Source organism: Montipora capricornis, chromosome 5 (assembly GCF_036669925.1).
Source record: "Montipora capricornis isolate CH-2021 chromosome 5, ASM3666992v2, whole genome shotgun sequence".
Taxonomy (NCBI): domain Eukaryota; kingdom Metazoa; phylum Cnidaria; class Anthozoa; order Scleractinia; family Acroporidae; genus Montipora; species Montipora capricornis.
Genome location: NC_090887.1, coordinates 25817725 through 25838835, shown reverse-complemented (window position 1 = coordinate 25838835; position 21111 = coordinate 25817725). Strand labels below are relative to the sequence as shown.

Genomic DNA, 21111 nt, shown 5'->3' with positions numbered 1-21111 from the left:
ACTTTATCCGACAGGGCATCGACTGATCGTATGGCTCACGAAGGCGCTTACCTTCGGTTTACGACTAAACTCCAGAGTTCGAGCGCCACAATTCCCTCCAATTGGGTTAAGTTTTTTCTAGAAACTTCGCCGAACTCTCTTTGTGGAAACAAATATTTTCTTATTTCGTGTTGAAACACTCTGTTGGAACGCTCTTGGCATTTTCCCGTGCGCAGTTTTACTTTCCATCACGCTAGCATGCAAAGATGCCTCTCCGAGACAAACAAGGAAGATTTTGTGGAACTCTTCAACTCAAGGAGCCCGACAATCATTGGGCACGAAAGTACTTTATTTTGGACGAAGGCAATGGCTTACTGCGATATTTTTCTCATTTGGAGGCCTCGGTAAGCCAGAAATTTCTATGTTTTATTGGGCTTTTCCAGCTTTGCTTTTCACGTTTATACCTATATATTGTAGCTGTTGATAGTGAAGCTCATGGAAATGTGAGGACTAGAACTTTATTGCATTAATTAACATGTTGGTTATCGATGTGCTACTTCCGTCTTTGCAAAATGTAAAGAAAAGTTGATTGTTAAAAGCTGACATTAACATTGGGAGTTTAGACCATCTACACAAAGACAGCTCGCTTCCACGCGTACGGGAACAGAAAATTGTTTGTCAAAAGAGTTTCCGAAACAAAACATCAGTTATCATCGTATTTCTTTCATCTTTTTGTTTGTGGTTGTTAAGTGAGTTATTTTTCATACCTGTGACAAGTCACTCAATGAAAGTCTTGTGTGTAAACACAAGATCAACACTTTTTGACTTAGGTCTTGGAACAGAACAAGGGGGTTAAGCTGGTTATCTGTATACATGAATACTTATGATATGTTTACCATTTTGTTAATTCAACTACTTGGCTTGTTGTTAGGAGGAAGTTGTAGATTGGGAACAACATGATGGGGAAATCAACATAAGACTCATAACCAAGGTTTGATCATTTGAAAGTTTGATATTAACTTTTCATATTTAATTGGTTGGTTTAATTTCATTCACCTTTATCAATTTCATCAAGGAGTTCTGAAAAAATTCTGAAAATAAGCTCCCCCATGGATAAGCCCCTCAGACTTGTAATACAAAAACCCTTAGAGCTGTTAAAGTGGTACTATGATCAAAAAATCATTTCCTTTTTTTCTTCAGATTTTGAAAGCGTGTTAATGCTTAACACCTAACTGGCAAAATTTTGAGCTTTGAGTTTTATCCAAAGGCTGTTTATTTTGAGTGTAAGTTTTGGATTTCACGTTCTGCCATTACTCACGTTCAAAACTGGCCGATTGGACCTCAGAGGGTTGGATCTAGAGAAAATGACGTCCTTTTTTCACTAGCTTAAAATTTCAGTGTGTAAACGCAATTTATTACATAATGCAAAACACGGGTTTAAAGTCTGAAAGCCCGAAACTCCTGTGCCGCATATTAATTCGGCTGCGTACACACGCATTGCATTCTTAAACTAGTGAGTCTTTGACGTCATTTTCTCCTCGACCCAGCTCTCTCTCAAGATTTTAAAGTTAGTAATGGCGGACCAATAAATAAGAAAATTCCAGTTAAAATAAACAGGTGTCTTTTTAAAATCAGAACTTAAAAACTTGGGTCAGTTAGTGTTTAGTTAACATAGTTTTGAAATCCAAAGAAAAAAAAGAATTGTTTTTTTGGTCGTAGTACCACTTTAAATCGCCCCCAGGGGGCTTCCACTTGGAAATTGCCCTCTAATACAAAATGTTAGGGATACCTTACCTTTGAAGTGAGTATTGCTTTTTCAATAAAGTAATTTGCAGCTGTGTTTTAAGTTTGCGTGGCTGAGTTTTAGAAAGATCTACGTCCTCACAGCGAGTTTCAGTAAAAAGTTAAGGCAAATTACTGAGTGACAATCACATACATTTCCTTCCAACTGTAAGCTACAACAAGTTGCAAAAGTAGTGGAGACACTTCACCCTCTTGAGGCGTTATTCATTTACCTATTATCTCTCACACTGCAGCCCCCTTCCTTATCAGTGTTGCTAGCAAGACAAAAAAATTGTTGCAAACTTAAACAGTCAACATTGAAAGGGGGAGAGGGGAAGTGAAGTGGGAAAGGTTTAAATTCTAGATAAGGCAGGTATTGGAAGCTAGAAAAGGTGTTTTTTAGTGAAATTGTCTCAACAATTTTGCAACTTGTTGTAGCCCAATCAATTTTGAAAATAGCCAACTGGTTTGCCTCCAGCTAGTTGGGATTCTTAACAGTTGTTGTTGTTGTTGTTGTTGCTGTGTTCTGTCATTTCATTAATTGTGTTAAGTACCTTTGAGGAGCTGTCAATTAAGTGTGTATGTCTTGTAACTTTAAGTACAGTCACCACCCGGGGGCAGGGGATACTTCCTTATATGGCTACATCGGTATGTGGTCTGAAATAGGGTATGGTTTGTTCACTCAAGTCTTGAATTGGGTATGTTTTTTAGAAGAAGCTTCTTCATCATTAGGTGATTAACCGCAACCAACCAGGCTCCGTCACACTGAATACTCAGTGGAATGTTGAAGACTTACCAATACTTACCCGAAGGGAAGGGAGGGACGGGAGCAAAGCTTTTCTCAGCAACTGTACACGTGGCACAACACGAGCAAAATGGTTGACGTCAATGGGGGAGCTGTAAATTTACTGAGGCCCTGCAAAACCCTAGGGGCCGCCTAACTTAAGGAAGAGGCCACTGGCCAGGATTGTCTTGAGTTTAACCTTGCCTAAATTACATTTAGCCCCATTAAAACCATCAACAAAGCCCCTCTCAAATTATTAAGCCAACTGTGTAACAGCTAAAATAGGTCTGAAATAGGGTATCTAATTTTTGGTCAGGTCTGAAATAGGGTGCATGGGGAAAATCTCAGATTTTGGTCTGAAATAGGATAAGGGTTTCAGGAGGCGAGCCACACACCCCTACCTACCATGACAATGTAAGGTTGTTGAAATGTCAAGTGAAGTTTGATTTTGTTTGTGTGGGACAAGTTCTTTGGAATAGTGTGGATTCAGAGACCAAGAACTTGCATGCAGAGCACACATTTTTGATCTAAGATTTTTTTGAAGTTACAGGTGTATCTGGAGGGTCTCATATGGATGAAGTTACAAGTCTTGTAACTCTCTCCCATTTACTTCGTGAATAAAGTCAAAAGGGAAAGAAAATACATGTACAACAATTTTGAGATGTTAATTGTTGTTCTATATCAGTATGGATAATAAAAATGACATTTCAAATTGAAACCCTTCTTTTGGTATGATTTACATGTAGTGTGCAAATTTTTATGCAATCTTTCAATTTGCAAATATAGTTTGTCATTTTAATATCAGATTGAGGATAAATCAAGGAGTGATGACAGTGCAGTTCAAGATCAATATTTTGGTAAGAGGGAATGCCAGTTTCATGTTTATATTTTCTGCAGTAGAGCTTTGTGCACATAAATGATGTGTATTATGGTAATATCTTTTTATAGTTTTCAATCGATTTTTGCAATTGCGTAAAGAAGCCTGAAAAATTTCATATCAGCAGCTCATATATGATCCATTTCATATATAATTTCATCGTTGATTCATTCCTCACGGGAACATTAGAACCCACAAATGACCAGCTCCCAAAGAACATCAGTGGCTTCATAGCTCAGTTGGTTAGAGCATTGTACCAGTATCGTGAGGTCACAGGTTCAAACCCCGTTTAAGTCCTTAATTTTTAGGCTTCTTTACGCAATTGCAAAAATTGCATTCATAACTGCAAGGATCATAGCTTCACTTGAGTTCATATCCGCAATTCATATTTGATCCATTTCATTTATTTTTTACCTATTATGGTATTTCATTGTAAATCTTTTCGTAATTCAGTCTACCCTGCAAGATACCAGTAATGAGATAACGAAATATCTATCTAATATCTGGTTTCTTCACTCAGGCAAACCTTAGTAATTATGTGGTCTTCAGCATAATTATGGTAGGAGTGTGGACTTGATAATTTGGATTGAATGTACAGTACATGACCATTTTTGTTATTATTTTGACAGAAATTCAAACCTGCAAAGAGAGAATTTATTTGCGAGCAGATACCAAAGAAGGGACAGAAGAATGGATAAAAACACTGCGAAAAGCTGCAGTAAGTAGCTGTGCATGATACTGTACATTCTAATAATAATAATAATAATAATAATAATAATAATAATAATTTGTGTATATTAATAGTACAAATATGAAATTGTCAATTAAAATGAGTTCTGCAAGGCGGTCACCACTGCCAACCAAAGGAAATTAGGTTTCCTTTTACAGTAGTCAGTTACATGCTGGGTTTTCTGATGTGTTGAAATCTGAAGTACCCAGAGAAAGGGACTGTGAGATAGAGCCCACAAAAGGTACCTTCAGGATTTACACCTCTAGAGATCACTGGGTGCCGGAGGTGAGTGATCTCACTAAGCCATCTCTGTTATGCTGGTTAGCATTTATAAGCAGAAGGATGCTAAAATATTGGGTTGGCATTGAATTTTGTCAGAAATGTATTGATGGCTTTTATTTTAATAATATTATTGTTTATCATACTTAATTCATCAAAGAACAGTGATTTTGAAATAAAGCCAGATTTTTTTAAAGACGGGCTTTCTATGCTTTTTGTGTTCCACACATTCTTTTTGGGACAAAGACAGTATTGTCATTGTATCATACCTTGCATAAATCATAAATCATCCAAGACAATTTTCAAGAAGAGTTTTGGTGTGTTAAATGAAATGATCTGACTATGGGTTTTGCAAAACAAGCTGTACAAAGATTGGACATTGCAACAGCCCTTTAAACACTCAGTTAATATCTGTTTTTTTAGGTAAATCCTTCAAAGAGAAAGGAACCTCAAGAAGAAACAGTGAATGCAACACCAAATGAAAATGACAAAGAGATTTCTGATGACAGTGGAAACACAGAGCGTATCAGCTACGAAACAAAAATTATTGCTGGAGTGGTTGTCAGAACACCTGTTGTGAAAAAAGTATGCAAAATATTGAAAAAAAATTTTAGATTGAATTGTGAGTACACTGATGGCAGATGCAAGGTCTTAAATGTTTTCAATGTGTACACTGTACATTGCATTTTTGGGGTCAAGTTTGCATGCTCATATGGAGTGGAAAAAACTGTACATGCAGTGTTGCTTGCACTCCAATTTAAACTTCGCTCTTATTGGCAACCATGGTTGGTCAATGCAATAATTTCCTTGTTTGGCTGGTACATATTAATTATTAATTTATGTACCAGCCAAACATGCTCCCTTCACCTTTTTATCAGGACCCATCTGGTATTTGATTTGTTTTGATGTAAATTCCACTCCTCATCACATTAAATGGACAATAATTAACAATTATTCCATGAGCGCACGTTGGATATGAGATGGTAAATAGCCAACGAGGCGCATAGCGCCGAGTTGGCTATAACCACTCTCATATCCAACAAGCGCGAATGGAATAATTGTTTTATTAAAAAAAGCGAAAAAATCCTAGCGAAATCGAAAAAAGTTGATGAAGATGCGATGTTGTGTAATACCTCGTGGTCAGACAGACGCAGGCTCATCACAAAAACATTTCTTACCTTTTCACGTATCTCTAAGCTTCAAAAGTGATCTAAACTTTCCACAAAAACGTTTTTCTTTTGCTTTATACCGAAAGAAATTTCGCTTTCTGGCGTAAACGTTTTTAGTTTAGCAACGCTAAGCGCAATCATTTACCATATAAGGTCAAACTAAGGTATATGAGCTGATAACCGAGATTGAGTGAACCAATCAGAGCAAGAGAATTGCATTATCTGAGGTTGAGAATTTAATAATAATAATAATTATTATTATTGTTCATGGAATCACTGACATTGCTTTTTACACTCAGTCTGTTAAATTAGTTTTTGGATGTTTTTTCAACTTGGGTCAACAGACAGGTCTGAACTTTTGAAGGCCTCTTCTGATTTCAACCATGTACCCAGAAAACCATATGTATTCTGCTATAATTTTGCAATGTGTAAGCATTGACACAAACAGCAAAATTTATTTAATATTATTATTGTGGGTTTTAGAAGTGAATTCTGGTACCCAGATGCTGAAAATGTTTCAGTCCTCACCAAGAATAACAGACTGTATTATTATCTAAAATTCTGAATCAGTCTTAAGCCCAGTTTTGGTGCTATTCGCAGCTACATTGTTTCACTTGATTGCTCAGAATATTTGTAGACCATAAGGCAGTGATTCACAAAGCACTTGGTCAGCTAGGTCTACACACTGTATGTTTTCAAAAACAATATTTAATAAATTATTGTTGAATATAATAACTATCATTGTTGTTTAAGACTGTTTTACCTGGGGTTTTTTTTGGCATTATTTAGATAACTGATTCTGACAGTGAAGGAGGAAGCCTTTCAGGTGATTCACTGAAACGTTCAGGATCGGCAGGAAATACCAGCACAATCAAGCCAATCAAGCAAGGATATTTGATTAAAAAGGGTGCTGTGGTAGGTACTTGTAATTAAAAACTACCTCTTTTTCAGTTATTAAACTGGCCTTTTCCAACTTTTGCTGTTGAGGTTGGTTTCAGTCATTGACAATTTCTTGAACTGAAGTGTTTAGTTCTTTCTCTGTCTTTTTAGGTTAAGAATTGGAAAAAAAGATTTTTTAAGTTGGATGCTGTAAAATTTGCATACTATGAAAAAGAGACAGTAAGTCAGCAAAGTTTTTGCTTCTGAAGTTAATAATATTTGGTAAAATTATACATGTAAAGGCCTACAGGTGGCTGGTATGTTTGCTGATAATGTCCGTGGCTGAGAGATTGGCCAAGAACCAAAGCTCTGAGGGCAAAATTTTTGGTCAGAAATTTTGAGGACATTACCTCTTAGACTAGGACATTATCAGCTGCCATACCAGCAAGCCAGAAAGGGGTTTATTTTATTTTAAAAACATCCCATTAATTTTCATGTCATGCAAAAACCGCCTTCAGGTAAATAGCCAGTGTTGATCTGATGGCGAGTGTATGTGATTGAGGAACCATGGACATTTAATTTTGATTGGTTTTAAGTTAACTTTTATTCCAAAACTTGACAATACTGTGATGTGAAAGAAACTTCTGTTAGTTTCAAAAACATTGACAGAATATTTTTTTGGCTTTTTGGTAGTTTTCGAAACAGCATTTGTGGCCAGCTTTTTCATGTCATTATAACTAATTTGTTTTTCTTCCATGTAAAATAGTAAAGGTGAAAAATTTAAACTGTCGCACATGGTGCTGGCTTTGTTTCTTTTTGATGGAAATACCTTTAAGTGGAGGACAAATACATGTAGTGACACAGATGCCTGGGATAACAGTTGTGTGTTTTAACACCAAGCGATGTAAATCACATGAAAATTAATGGATGGGTAAAATTAACAGTTATTCACCAATTGAAAGTAGAGGTGAACAGTGGTGGATATTAACCGAGCAGTGAAGCAGCAAGTTAAATATCCACCACTCACCGACACTGCATGAGGTGAAATGTTTTTAGTATACACAGGTGTACTCTTGTCTGATAAAAAGTAATTTATTTTTGTAAAATGTTGTGGGAAATTTCAAATCTTGTGCACCATCTACTCTGAGGTGAGTAGTGCTAAGCTAATCACCTCTGAGTCAGCCAATCACTTCTGAGTTAACCAATCAGTGTGCATGGAGAGCGCTATTTTCACTTTTGTGGTATAACCCAATATCATTTATTTTACCAATAATACATGGTTGACGTATCTCTTTATCACCTTTGTTGTTGAATTTGTTGCTTGTCTAGACAATTTACTGTACAGTCAAATAAATACAGCAACTGCGCTTAACAATTTTTTTAGGATAGCGATCCTATAAAGGCAGTCAACTGCTCAGATATTGATTATGCAAGAGAAAGAAAAGAGAGCAAAGACAGCTGTGGGTAAGCTGTACAATAAGGAATTAAATGTAAATCAAAATGTTTGTGACAAAACCGAAAAAAATATAGGAGACTTAATACACTAAACTTCGCAAATAACTCAACTCCTTGGCTGTTTCTCTCATACTACCTGATAAGACAGGAAGACATGTACTTGTACCACTTCTATGCAGGGCTCTGTATTCAGCAAGCAGGCTCTGCTGTATGTATCCAGTTAATTGCAACCACAGGACGGTTGATCTCTAATAGGTAAAATTAATTATCTATACTGTTCAAATAAAACTTGGGTATTTGTGCTGCATGGGCTAGACTGATTTAATTTGCGGCGATCAACAATGCATGTCTGAGAAGCATATTTTGGTGTGTCTGGGTTGTGCCCCCTCCCCACCAAAAAAAAAAAAAATGAACAAAACTTTCTGTCAACTTGAAAGTACTATACAATGTCAGAATTGCAATTACCCATACCTCTTACTATTTTGAAGAATAAAACCAATTTTTTTTTAAATTACAGGGCTGAAAGCAACAGGGAACATATGTTTGAGGTTGTCACTCCTGGAAGAACATTCGTAATTCAGGTAAATTTTCACTTAATTAAACAGACAAAACTGGTAAGATAGTAAGATGAAAAGATGGTGTAAAGGGTTTTTCTGTAAAAGCCTTGACATCAATACTGAGTCCTTTAAATGTGAAGGGTGAGCATGCAAAACCAAATACTGCAATTCCCAGAAATTATCTCATTACTGGTATATTGATGGTAGACTGGCCAGCAGCGTCTCGTCTTCTAGCACTGGAGCACTAATTGGGGACGCTGTAAACTGAAATCAACAAATTATAAACATAAGTGTCATGGCATCCCACAAGCTCAAAATTTGCATAACACGAAAACACCAATGAAACATACATGTAGCACGCAAATTACTAAGCCAGCAGGTTAATCACTGGTATAGAGCTCGTGAAGTGGCTGTTGTTCATTCCTACAGCTGTAGTATAGTAGTGGCTCCTGAAAAGTGTTCTTCTGGCTACTGAAAATGCCATCTGCCCCAACCTGACTGGCTGGTGGTTTACTCCTTTAGAACATAACCTTGAGTCTATATTTATGATTGTTATGTATAGGGAAGCACAGCTGAGGAGATGAAATCTTGGATTGAAGCTATTAATGGCATTTCTGTTAGAGGAAGATCATCCAGTGAACCAGTATGTTACTATTAATTTCCTATTGTTGTAAATGGTTGATCCCAGGAGTCATATCATCATTAGGTAAAGTATGATCGTCCGGGTGAGTGTAGTCCTGAGAAGGACTGTTTGAGATGACATTGACTGACGTTTCGACAACCTGAGCGGAAGTCATCTTCAGAGTCAAGTGATTTGTGTAAGGTCAGTAGATACTATAAGAACTCAGGTCGTAGATGTCATTGGTCAACTTATTCGTGATGTTATTGGTCGACTGTCAGTTGAGACTAGATGTAATTGGGTGGGAAGACTAAACGGTCACTGTGATAGGTGCGTTTCAATCTGTTTTTAGGTCTAAGGTCTGTACGTGTATCGTAGAATACGTTGGGCAGTACTATGAGAGTAAATCAGTGTGTTGTTTGTCTGTTGATGTCGTCGGTGAGTCGTTTGTAGGGTGCGGGAAGTTGTAGGCATCGGTTTATTGGTGTCTGTTCTAAGCTAGTAAACCAGCTTTCCAGTACGATCCGTTGGTAGTAGTTAGTGTTGTAGGTAACACATGTAGCCAAGTCCCAGTCGATTCTGTGGTCTGTAACACCACGAATAAGTTGACCAATGACATCTACGACCGGAGTTCTTATAGTATCTACTGACGTTACACAACTCACTTGACTCTGAAGATGACTTCCGCTCAGGTTGTCGAAACGTCAGTCAATGTCATCTCAAACAGTCCTTCTCAGGACTACACTCACCCGGACGATTGTACTTTACTTAATGATAATTTTCTTTTGCTTTACAGTATTAAATCTAGCTGTCAGTATCAATTTTTTTTTCTGTGATAAATTATGTTCATTATTATGGCTTGTTACAGGATGTCTACATTAATATTTGTTTCAGTTAGCGTACAAATAATCAAGGCAACAGGAAGCAAAAGATCATCTTTTCTAGCCAGTGTTTTCATCCAATTGAATTCATTATTTTTTTGGGAAAAATTTGAAGCAGTTGACACCATTTGGTGGAGACAGGAAGAGATCTGTTAGGGAAAGGATCCCAGCATCGTCACACAGAAAAAATCAGTGAAGCAGTGTCTTGCTTCTACCCTAAGCTTGTCTATAAATTTCATCGAGCCACATTAATAACCAAAAATGCCAAAATGTGGTGTACACAACAGTGACTTTGCTATTACAATGTTATTTAATTTGAGCCCCTTCACAGTAAAATACATGAACCCTGATATAACCAACTAAGTTTCTTATTTCCTAGGTATTTCATCAAATGAAGGTTCTCCAGTAGTCACTTCTTTTAAAGTGAAAAGTGAAACCCTTTTAAATTTCTGTATCACTCAATAGGTATAAATGTCATTTGCATTTTTCATTTTAATTTTTAGGAGCACAGCAAGGTTCAGAATGGTGTAAATGGGACAGTTGGAAGTTATAAAGTAACCACTAACGTCTGATTGTCAGGATCAGACAGACCAGGATAGACAGTGGAAGAGATTGGGATAAAAAACTTTCAGCTGCCATGTACCAGGCCGGACAATCATTTTTTGTAATATTGTGTGCTAAACAGCTAAAATATAGGAAGTTGTATGCACAAGATCACCCTTAAATTCACTACGTTTTTAAAACTTACAAAGAGTTGTTCATAGTTCTTGAGAGGTATACCCATGGAATGAGATATCTAAAAATTCACAGGTATTCTTTTTTATACAAAGAAACCTTTAAGCCACTTTTTAGGCAAAGAAAAATGACAACAGGGTGCGACATATGGTACTTATCTCTTTTACAGAATGTAACAAATACGAAGGCCCCATTGAATAATAACAATTATAATTAGTGTGTTTGGTGAAATACTGACCAGTATGAAGCTTACAGGCTTGTATATAATGAAAGGTTGCTTAATGTTTTACTAAACAAAACATGCCACACAAAATTAATAGTACTGTTTTCTTACACTGTATTAAAGTAAGTTGTGTTTGGGGTGCTTTTGCTTGAAAAGAAGAATAGCCCTTTTCAATCCAGCATTGGGTTTGTATATTGTGTTTATATAATCCACCAAAGGAGATAAAAGTAGAAAGTATTTGGAACTGTTTTATAAAAAAGAGTGGCTGCCAGTGCTTGCCTACTCTAGTTTCAAGTAAGGAAAGAAAAAAATGGCATGTAGAAAATTGGCCGATGGGTTGAGATGAGAGCATTTTTACGAAACTATTAAAAAAAAAAATGGCTTCCTCAAGTAAGCCAGTGGGATAGTTTGTATGGATTGAGTAAAAATAATTATTAAAAGAGTAGCTTAGCCAAAATAAAACTAAAGTAATGCTTTCAATCCTGAGAGCAAGCGGGACTTTGCTGTCTAGTGCTAGACAATTTTACTCAGCATTGGAGGTGTAGGGATGATTGGGTTAATGGGACATTAACCCATTGACTCCTGAGGGTTCCCCATTGACGAGTAAAATCGTCTCGCGTTAGACAGAGTAAAATACTAAGTCTCGTCTGTTTAGGTGTCAAAGGGTTTATATTATTTTTTCCTGACTAGATCAATACAATGTATTTTTTACCAGGAATAATGGAGCTGTTTTGTATAATCATTACAGTGTATGTTAAATATTTTATTATAGCTGAAGTTATTGTTTTATCATCATGAGGCAATTCATTACCGTATTTTCGTAATCTGCAACAACAACAATTATTGGGAAATTTTTATTTTTAGATTAATTTTACATTTTTTACCCCTTTGGGAATGCAATATTCATTGCTAAGTTTTTTCTTACATGGAGTTTATGATGGCAGTCATGTCACAAGTACTGTTGCATGCAGCAGAATATTTTATGTCTTGTTTCAACTTCAGCCATGTTTTTGAAGAGCAGTGCAAAGTAGGCTGCATCCTGCAGCGCAACCTGCAAACATTATTGTGTGGAGTGGCTTCACACTCGGCAAATGCAGAGATCCAATAAAGGTCTTGTAAAACAACAATCCTGCAAAGTAACGAGTTTAACCCAGAGAAAAAGAAATTTGCTACACATGCAACACCCACTTTGTACTTGTCTTTGCCTTACTCTGCAAAAGAGTATCAATTTGAGCTTTTTTGCAACTATGGGAGCTCACAACAGAGAATAATAAATTATTCATTCGCTATCTTTATTTCAAAACCTTTTCTGGATCAGTCCAGTTCTCTATTGCACAATGTGAATATTTAAGATGGAATAATCACTAAATGTTTACAGTGTACAAAAGTACCAAATTATATTTTGGTTGATGCTGCCCCTGTTGCTTAAACTCCATCTTATCTCTATCAAGTTCTGTACTATAATATTTATGCCGCTTGTTTTTGCAATTCAATTTATTACCCAAGCACAAAAACTGTCTAAATCTGTAACGTAGAGGTATTTATCAGACAGTGATATCGTAGTACATGGTAGACATAACTTATTTGGTTCAAGGCAGTTTTTTGGGGTACTTAATTAAGAAGCCACTGGTAATTGGGAAATAACTATCGGGTATTATTTTTTTTATGAATTTGAAGCCTCACAGTGAACACTATCCTAGACATATGTACATAATGACGAGCAAAACTGCATAGACCTTTCAATCCCAAGAATGTTAATTGTGTGTTTTCATTCTTGACAATAATAATAATTATTATTATTAGGGAGTTTAAGATCTACGACGCGGTGGTCAACGAGAACGCCATGAAACAACAATATCATTGGTTAAAACAGGAAAAAGAATCGTGCTGCACGTGCGGCACGCACTTTAGCACATAAACGTGCGGTTCTCTGCACAACAACGACGTGAACTCCCAAAATCTGAGGTTTTGATGACAACGTGAGCGTTCAAATGTGAATCTTTCGTTCTCTATTTTTGCTCTGAAACCGCTCGTACCAATTTATTTTTAGGATGCTTCGACCACATCGTAAGACGCAAACAAGATGGCCAAACGGCGAGAAACTTACGACAGTGCAACGTTATATTTTGAGGTGACGTTTTCGTCGACGGCGGCGTTGTAGATCTTAAACTCCCTATTAATAGGGAGCTTAAGCAACGACAACGGCGACGGCAGCGAGAACGTCACGAATTTGCATATTTAGTGGGTAAAAACAATAGCTTTGCACGCCCTGCACGTGCGTTTTTCTCTTTTGTCCATTTCGTTGCCGTCGTCAGCAAAACAACAACGTGAAATAGCCAAGTTTTTGGTTTTATGAAGAACGTCAGCACTTGAGGATAAATTTTCATTTTCTCTCCTAAAATGGAGTGCCGTTCCGACTGGTGTCATCTTTGAGGAATTACCACACCCTTGTCATATTAAAAACGTTGAAATAGTCACGAAGCGATTAAAATAACGCAAATTTATATTTTGAGATGACGTTCTCGTTGCCGTCGCCGTTGTCGTTGCTTAAGCTCCCTATTGTCAATGGGGGACCACTTGAGGTCTTCACAAAAGCACATCTATAACTGTTACTGGGCATTGCTGGTTATGAGGACCTAATCTTCACTGAAATCTATTATTATTTAAATGTAGTTTAATCTGAATTAAATAAAATGAGGTAAAAACATGTGAGTTATGAGAAGTGTATGCTGTCACATCTTTTTTGATTTTGAGTGATTGCTCCCTGTCCATTCCAAATCAGCATGTCTGTTAAAAACCTCGTTGCATTTAAGAAACATTACTGGAAGTATTTTTTCATAACAAGGTACATCTCCACGTGAATCTTCCTATATGACTGACTGAACTCTGTTCTGGATAATTGGTGCAACAAGCTTCTTTCTTAAATTCTGGCAAAGCAACATCATTGAAAAATGACCTTCCATTAACAAATAATGAATTCTTTGCATTTGTCAGAGTTCATGTCAAGCAGGTCATCTCCTGTCAATAGCTTGCAATCTTCTGTGTAGAAACAGTGACTTCAGAATGTTCTTTGGGAGTGTTGCAAGTTGTTTTTGGAGAGAAGAATAGTACTTCACGACTGCATCAGCACACAACCTGTAAAAGTGGAACAAGTCATGAACAGCTTGTTTTATAAGCAAGCTCAAGCTATTTTGCTACAAATAATGCAATTTCAGAGTATGTACATTTCCTAGCCTGCAAGCAAACTTTCCACTAGGGTTTCATGCATGATTTAATTCGGGCAAAGAGGTGGATGCAAGTGGTGAGCAGATTGGGGTCGTAATGATCAAACAACTATTATATTCACCTCAGTCACAGTTGGTGGCTAGTGGTGGATATTACCGAGCTGCAAAGCATTAATACCTAATTATACTAAGATAGTGAGATAATATACAACAAAAAGATGCTTTTAACTCAATTATTCCGGACCTGCAACAATTGTGCAATGTTTTCGAGCACAAGTCCCGCCAAGGTGCTCGGAGGTGACTAGCAAAGGATATTTAGAGTTTGGGTAGCCAATCAGAGTGTGCCTAACCACTGTTTTAGTATATACTACTAATAAATTATCATCGAACCTTACTCCAAAAGTCTCAAAAATACTTTGGTATCAACGGAAACTAACCACACCATTACTGCACTGAAGGATTTTTTTGCCGGGGGTGGGGGGGGGGGGGGGTGGGAGGGGACTCCCATATAAAAAGGACTGGGGTGCTTATCGTATCCTTTTAGGGGTTAAAAAAGCAGACTTGGTACCTCTTAAGGTGTTCAGCCTCAAAAGGTCCACAGCAGGAGCCTTTATAGAGGTACCTGGTATTGAGCCCGAAAATTATGACAGGACCCATTTGATAATTCTTTATTTTTAACTTTGTCTAATTAAAACAGTGACCCATAATTTGGTACCTCTTACCTGTCCTTTTTTACAATAGAATTACAGAATTCAATATATTTATTTTATCCTCACAGCAAAAGCTATTCATTGGAAAACAGTGACCGCCTGCCAGTGTGTCTATAATAAAGGTCCTCACCGATTTAAAGGCTGGGGAGTGAATCTGAAAATCAAAACACTGGAAGTGTGTCCCTGAAAAACATCAATATTTCTACTTACAACATGAAAGACTCCACAAGAATCATAAGCATTAAGACTCACTGTTTCACATAAAACCAATTAGGGTTATCTTTTCCTGCCTCAAAATAAATTATTATTATTATTATTATTATTATTATTATTATTATTATTATTATATCTCACAATACACAATCTGGTTGGTCAATTTACAAGTACTCCATATTACAGAGTATGGCCTGCTTAACTTCAAGATGACCTTTCTTGTGTGATTTTGAGTACCCAAGAATATATTATACATGTAAGTTATTTGCCAGCTCAGGCCAAGGCCAATTGAAAGTCTTTTGCTATACAGACTGACCCTAAGCTGGTAAATAACTTAACTTCCTCTCTGAAATCACTTTTTTAATTGTTGACTCACACCACGCTTGATAGCGAATGCAGTAAAAGCGACTTAAACTGAATGTTTCAAAGAGAAATAATTTTATTAGAATTCTATTTCCGCACCTCTTGTCTAATAAAAATCTGTTTTGAAACACTTATTTCAATCTCTATGTAAACACACTTGCTGTCAAAAAATGGAGTTTAAGGTTATTACACAAGTTCACACAACCAGGGCTAGGATTCCTCCCGGGTTGGCAGGCAAGATAGAAAATTTCTGCACGCTCGCGCATTGAGAAAAAAATAAAACAAAATAATATCTTACAGACCTTGGGTGGTACTAGAAGTTGCAGCTCCCCCTTTTTGCAAGATCAGTAATATTTAAGGCCTATTCTGCCTGAGGTGAACTGGAAAAGGCAGGCCATAACTTACAGTACAACCTCCAAACTTGCACAATAGATGTATGATGTATTTACCGGCTCTTCCCCTAACACTGATGAAGTACAACCTCCATAAATCACAACTTCTCCAGGTACAGTTGTGCGACAAGCGGTGTGCCACATACGAGTCATTGGCACACTAAAAATGAGAAACAGAAATTGATAAGCTTTTTGTAATAGGAAAATTATTGGCCTGTTTACTACTTATAAATCATTCATCTGGTATCCTCACGATCAAATAGGCAGACTTTGGACACTTGATGTAATAATAACATTGTGACTACATAGGAAAAGCAGATAATCAAAAATGATAATATAGATCTGGCTTGCAAACAGAGACTGAATTGCTGAGGGGGCAGCCCAATGAGGTCAGACAAAAGGAGCTGTACATGTGCTGCTGACCTTGGAACACAGCACCACAGCCAGATGGAATAAGCTGAGAGTTGATATCGCTGAGAAAGTAAATCCAGCTTACCCAGAGAAAACCCTTGGAAGTAAGAATAAGATCGACAAAATCTCAGTTCTAATACGAGCTCAAAATTCAAGCCCTCCTTCTCTACGTTTAGTTTCAAGATGTTGCAGCCAAGGGCAAAATCTCGATTTTAATTTGAGAACACTACAAAACACAGATCAAATCAAATTAAAATGTTCATTCTTGAGACAGGAACCAAAGCACCCAGAGGGAAAAACCTCCCAGAGCAGAGTGGGGAATCGACAAACACAACCCAAGTATACATGTTGCCGGGTCCAGGAATCAATCCTGAGTGAGCCACATTAATGGAAGTCATTTTGTTGCTATCACCGCTGCACCTTTCCTGCTCCTGGTCTGTAACAAAGTTTCACACAGTCAGGGCACGATGGTCAAATTGAAAATGTGGGACTACAATGAAGGTCATAAATGTTGGGACCCTTAATTAATTTAACACATTTCAGACTCATTTGCTTCCTCACTCTGGACACTGTGCAATGTTGCATTCCTCATAGATATGGAAGGTCCAAAATGTTTCAACATATTGTTAGGGTGGGAGAGAGTGGGAAAAGGCATCAATACAGTATGGAGCATTAAAAGAAGAGATTTATCAAATTACTGGTAGTTTTTTTATTCTTGCACCTGTTTCACCAGTGTCGCAAGAACTTTTTTACGCCATTGACGCTTTAAAGCTAATTATGCAGACTTGGAATCAGCATATGTAGTTGAGCCCACAGTATAGGCTTGAAAGACAACCCTACAAACCTTTGGAATGATGGCACTTGCAGTTGAAACCACATCATTGTTGAAGTATCCAGGATGTAAGAATCACCTGAAAGTTGGGGAGTCAACACAAGCTATTTCTTTTTTTACCAAATTTTACTTTTTACATCAATGATCATTTAATTTACCTCTCTTCGCTGACAAACAATGGCAACATTATTTGAGGAACTTACCTAGGGCATCCTCCTCATTACTGAAGCCACCATAAAGAAACAAATGTCTGTCACTCACAGCAGAGAGTGTGTGCCATGTTCTACCTTGAGGAACACTTCCTGTGGTACTAATTCTGACAAAAAATTACCATAACCAATTAAACCCACTATACTAATAAATTCTGGTTCGTAGCCAACGTTTGTTTTTCTGAATAAATCTGCAGTACATGGACAGGAAAGCTCCTGATTCCCATTTTGTCCTTTAGCAGATCGATGTGTGGAATGTGGCCCACTGTTTGATTATTCCTTGAAAAAAGGCTTATAATGGTTTTACATACAGGTCATCATTATTGTCATCATTTATAATAAGAATAAAAAATGATAGTAAATAGTGCTCACCTGTCACTCCACTCAAAAAAATCCAAGTTTAGGGAATGCAGATCATTCCATCGCTGTTCCTGTTTGAAATGGTATCAATGAGAGTGTGCTCACTTCTGTGCCGATGAAGTTGATCAAAGTACAATGCCAAACTGGTGCTCCTCCTTTTAAATTTATTTATTAAATAAAATACACACTCAGGCCTAGCCTTCTCCAAACCACCTTCAATCTCTCACATAAGAAGTATTACAGTACCACCACTAAATTAATAAGGCAAGTACCAGAGTGTGATATTTCAACTGCAAAACCCATCACCCTGGTAACACAATGATATGGTCTAACTAGCCCAACAAAATAGATTTTACACACCTTCCTTTGAAAATGAGCCAGCAAGTCCTCATAAGACGATGTCAGAAATCAATTTTTAAGATAATTACAAAAAAAAAAGACTAAAATATTCACACTAAAAGCCGGATTCTTTTTTTCAGACCATATTAAGCACCCAAAAAATTCATCAACTGGAAAAGGAAATGTAATTGACAAAAATAACCAAAACTCCAACACGTCTGACTGAGATGACCACTGACATTAGCACATGCGCGTACATGTCATGCACATGCTTTGACAATTTGTACTTTTGAACCCTCATCTGACTGGAATCATCAACATGGTACAGTTGTACTTTAATTGTAATCAGTGGTTATATTAGATATCTGAACCTGTTGCAGATAGTTCAGTAGTTAGGATTCTGTGTTTTGGTGTGTGTATTGAAATAAAAATTATTAGCAGTGTTATTAAAGCTATGATGACCTTAGGGTAATAATTAATTAATATTAATTAATATTAATTAATAATTAACCCATTGACTGCTGGAAATGAGCCTTAATAGATTTTACTTGTCACGACGATACTTGTCAATGGGGGAGGGGGGTCAGGAGTCAATGGGTTAACGAATAATTAATTATTGTTATTCCATAATTTGGGTTGTATAATAAGTTATCATAAATATGTTGAAACAAGTTGAAAATGAAAACTTAGGACCCAATTTATATTTTGAAATAAAAACTAGCCCAAAGAAGTCACGACGTTTCGACCTCTCCGAGGTCATTTTCAAGTGAGTAAGTTTTCTAAATTTTCCAAATTAGCATAAATATGTTGGAACAAGTTGAAAATGACCTCGGAGAGGTCGAAACGTCATGACTTCTTAGCGTGAGTTTTTATTTCAAAATATAAATTGGGTCCTAAGTTTCCATTTTCAACTTATAATAAGTTAATACATGTAATATTCAAATACTACCATGTGTCTTCCTCCAAAGATATATGCAACATTTCCAAGTTTAGCAGCTGCCTGCGCTGCTCGTGGAGTGGGAGCTGTACCCTACAAGAGTAAAAGAAGAGCTGATCCCGATAAAATGCAGTTCGTATCATTACTCTGTTACACAACAAAACAATAGTGCTGAATTCTGAAAATGAGATCAACTTTGCTTCCCAAAATACAGATCTATGAGAAAACTATAAAAATGCCCTAGACATGATACAAATCTCAAATTAATAGGTGAATTAATTCAATAGGAAGACAAAGAAAATTATGGAGACAGCCAATGTTTAAATAAACTTGCTTAAACAGACAATCTTCAGGCTCCACTTAAATTCATGGAAGAAAGAATTTGATTTGAAATTATGTAAAAAAGAATTTTATAAACAAGGAGAACAAAACAGAGAATGAAATAATGATTATATGTTATCTACTACAAATTTCCCAAATGATAATGTTAGAAATACACATCAGGTTAGTACCCATATTAGCATAATGCTTCATCCATGACTGTGATGCAGGCAACTGAGGTATCTGCTAGACGTACCTTAGTTTTCGGTTGACTCCATGTCAAATCATTTGTATCCAGAAGATACAAATGATTATTCCAGCCTCTTGTAGCCTAAAGAATCACTATTAATTAATTATGTTAGAAAAATATTTTTAAACATTGACTCAACAAATCGTAATATTTTTATTGCATATTAATAATTAGCATAATTATCGCATATTAATAATTAGCATAAAAGGTAAAAACCACACCTAATTGTAGGTCTGGGTTGGAAATCATAAAGTTGCATGATTACAACAAGGACGACTACACAAATGGCAATTTACAATCAAAAAGTAAGTAATTATTTCACAAAGCCTACTACTTTCCAATTAATTGACAAAATGGATCAACCTTCTGCAAACATTGCTGATCAACTATAATTATTTTAATGTTACATGTAGTTAAAGGGCACTTTGAACAAAATAGCTTCACTGGTCAAAGGCCATGAATGAACTGCAGGGACAGCAAAGTGGCTTCCCCACAGAAATAAAACGAACTTCAAGATGGTTTGACAGTCCAGAGTTTCTTTTGCCCAATCATTATTTCGATCTGCAGCCATATTTGCTTTCAATGCAACTCCAGTTCCTTTACATTTATGAGATGGCTGCTGCTGGAAGACAACAATGTTATTTTTGGACACATTCTTTTTATGTAAAAATTTTATAGCAAGGGCAAAATAACTTTACGATTCATAATAGCAGTTGAGTGTGTGGGTGAGTGTAAAGTTCTAGGGGGCTGTTTTTTGCCATACCACTTTTTAACAACCTGAGCGCCAGGATGTCATATCCAGGGTCAAGATCACTATTATTAGAGCTCAAGTTGTTAAGACATCTGTTACAGACAAGAGTCCTTTGCAGGACTTCATTTACCCCCAGACAGCTCCCCTATCTTTGTTAAACTGCATTTAACTGCATCAAAACCTTTTCAAGAGTTAAATAAGAGTGGTCTTACTGGCAGATACTCCTCTTCACTGTTGGTGTTCAATGTAAAGTATCCATTGAATTGATCCACTGCCGTAGGGTCTGGAGCAGTGCCATATCCACCAAAATACACAATCCTACATAAACATTAAAAATGGCCATTTTCAGTCATCAGTTCATCTTCGTCCTGGGTTCAATTGGGGAGGAGCGGTGGCCTCATGTTCACTGTGCTCGACTCCGGATCGAGTGGTCCGGGTTTGGGTCCTGGCCGGGGACATTGTGTTGTGTTCTTGGGCAAGACACTTTACTCTCACGGTGCCTCTCTCCACCCAGGTGTATAAGTGGCTACCGGCAAATCTAATGCTGGGGGTAACCCTGCGATGGACTACCATCCCATCCAGGGGGAAGTAGAAATACTGCTAGTCGCTTCATGCTACAGAAACCGGAGATAAGAGCCGGCCTGATGGGCCTTCTAGGCTTGTAGCAGACTTTTCCTTTACCCCTAGGTTCAATGCCTGGACTCAGGGTGTCTCTCTTCTCTGCGTCCTTTGTTGTTGATGAGAAAGATCCTCCTGCTTGGTTCAGGCTGGTCACGTGTCTCCTAAAATCTGGGAGATTGACCAAATGACTGTGTGTGTTAGCAGAGGGGTGGAAATGTAAGTCTTGTCA

General features: G+C 37.1%; 2 protein-coding genes across 4 annotated transcripts in view; one reads left to right on the top strand and one right to left on the bottom strand.

Annotated features, from left to right (window-relative positions):
- Positions 1–65: 65 nt before the first annotated feature.
- On the top strand, positions 66–12960 carry LOC138050016 (pleckstrin homology domain-containing family A member 1-like). Its single transcript, XM_068896510.1, has 11 exons — positions 66–383; positions 911–970; positions 3351–3402; positions 4052–4140; positions 4855–5016; positions 6390–6515; positions 6651–6719; positions 7864–7943; positions 8452–8515; positions 9054–9134; positions 10495–12960. Exons 1-11 carry the CDS (start codon positions 246–248, stop codon positions 10561–10563), a joined length of 990 nt encoding a protein of 329 aa, XP_068752611.1. The 5' UTR covers positions 66–245; the 3' UTR covers positions 10564–12960.
- LOC138050014 (kelch domain-containing protein 2-like) overlaps positions 12221–21111 on the bottom strand; it is a 16161-nt gene continuing 7270 nt past the window's right edge. For 2 of the 3 annotated variants that reach the window (XM_068896507.1, XM_068896508.1), the window contains exons 5-13: positions 20474–20579; positions 19517–19591; positions 18952–19032; positions 17676–17734; positions 17298–17410; positions 17107–17173; positions 15909–16011; positions 15014–15066; positions 12221–14084 (exon numbers count right to left, since the gene is read on the bottom strand). In XM_068896507.1, coding sequence (XP_068752608.1) covers positions 13961–14084; positions 15014–15066; positions 15909–16011; positions 17107–17173; positions 17298–17410; positions 17676–17734; positions 18952–19032; positions 19517–19591; positions 20474–20579 — 781 coding nt within the window. In that variant the 3' untranslated portion in view covers positions 12221–13960. Of the gene's footprint in view, positions 14085–14895; positions 15067–15908; positions 16012–17106; positions 17174–17297; positions 17411–17675; positions 17735–18951; positions 19033–19516; positions 19592–20473; positions 20580–21111 lie in introns of all 3 variants that reach the window. The other variant, XR_011132527.1, reaches the window with a different exon arrangement.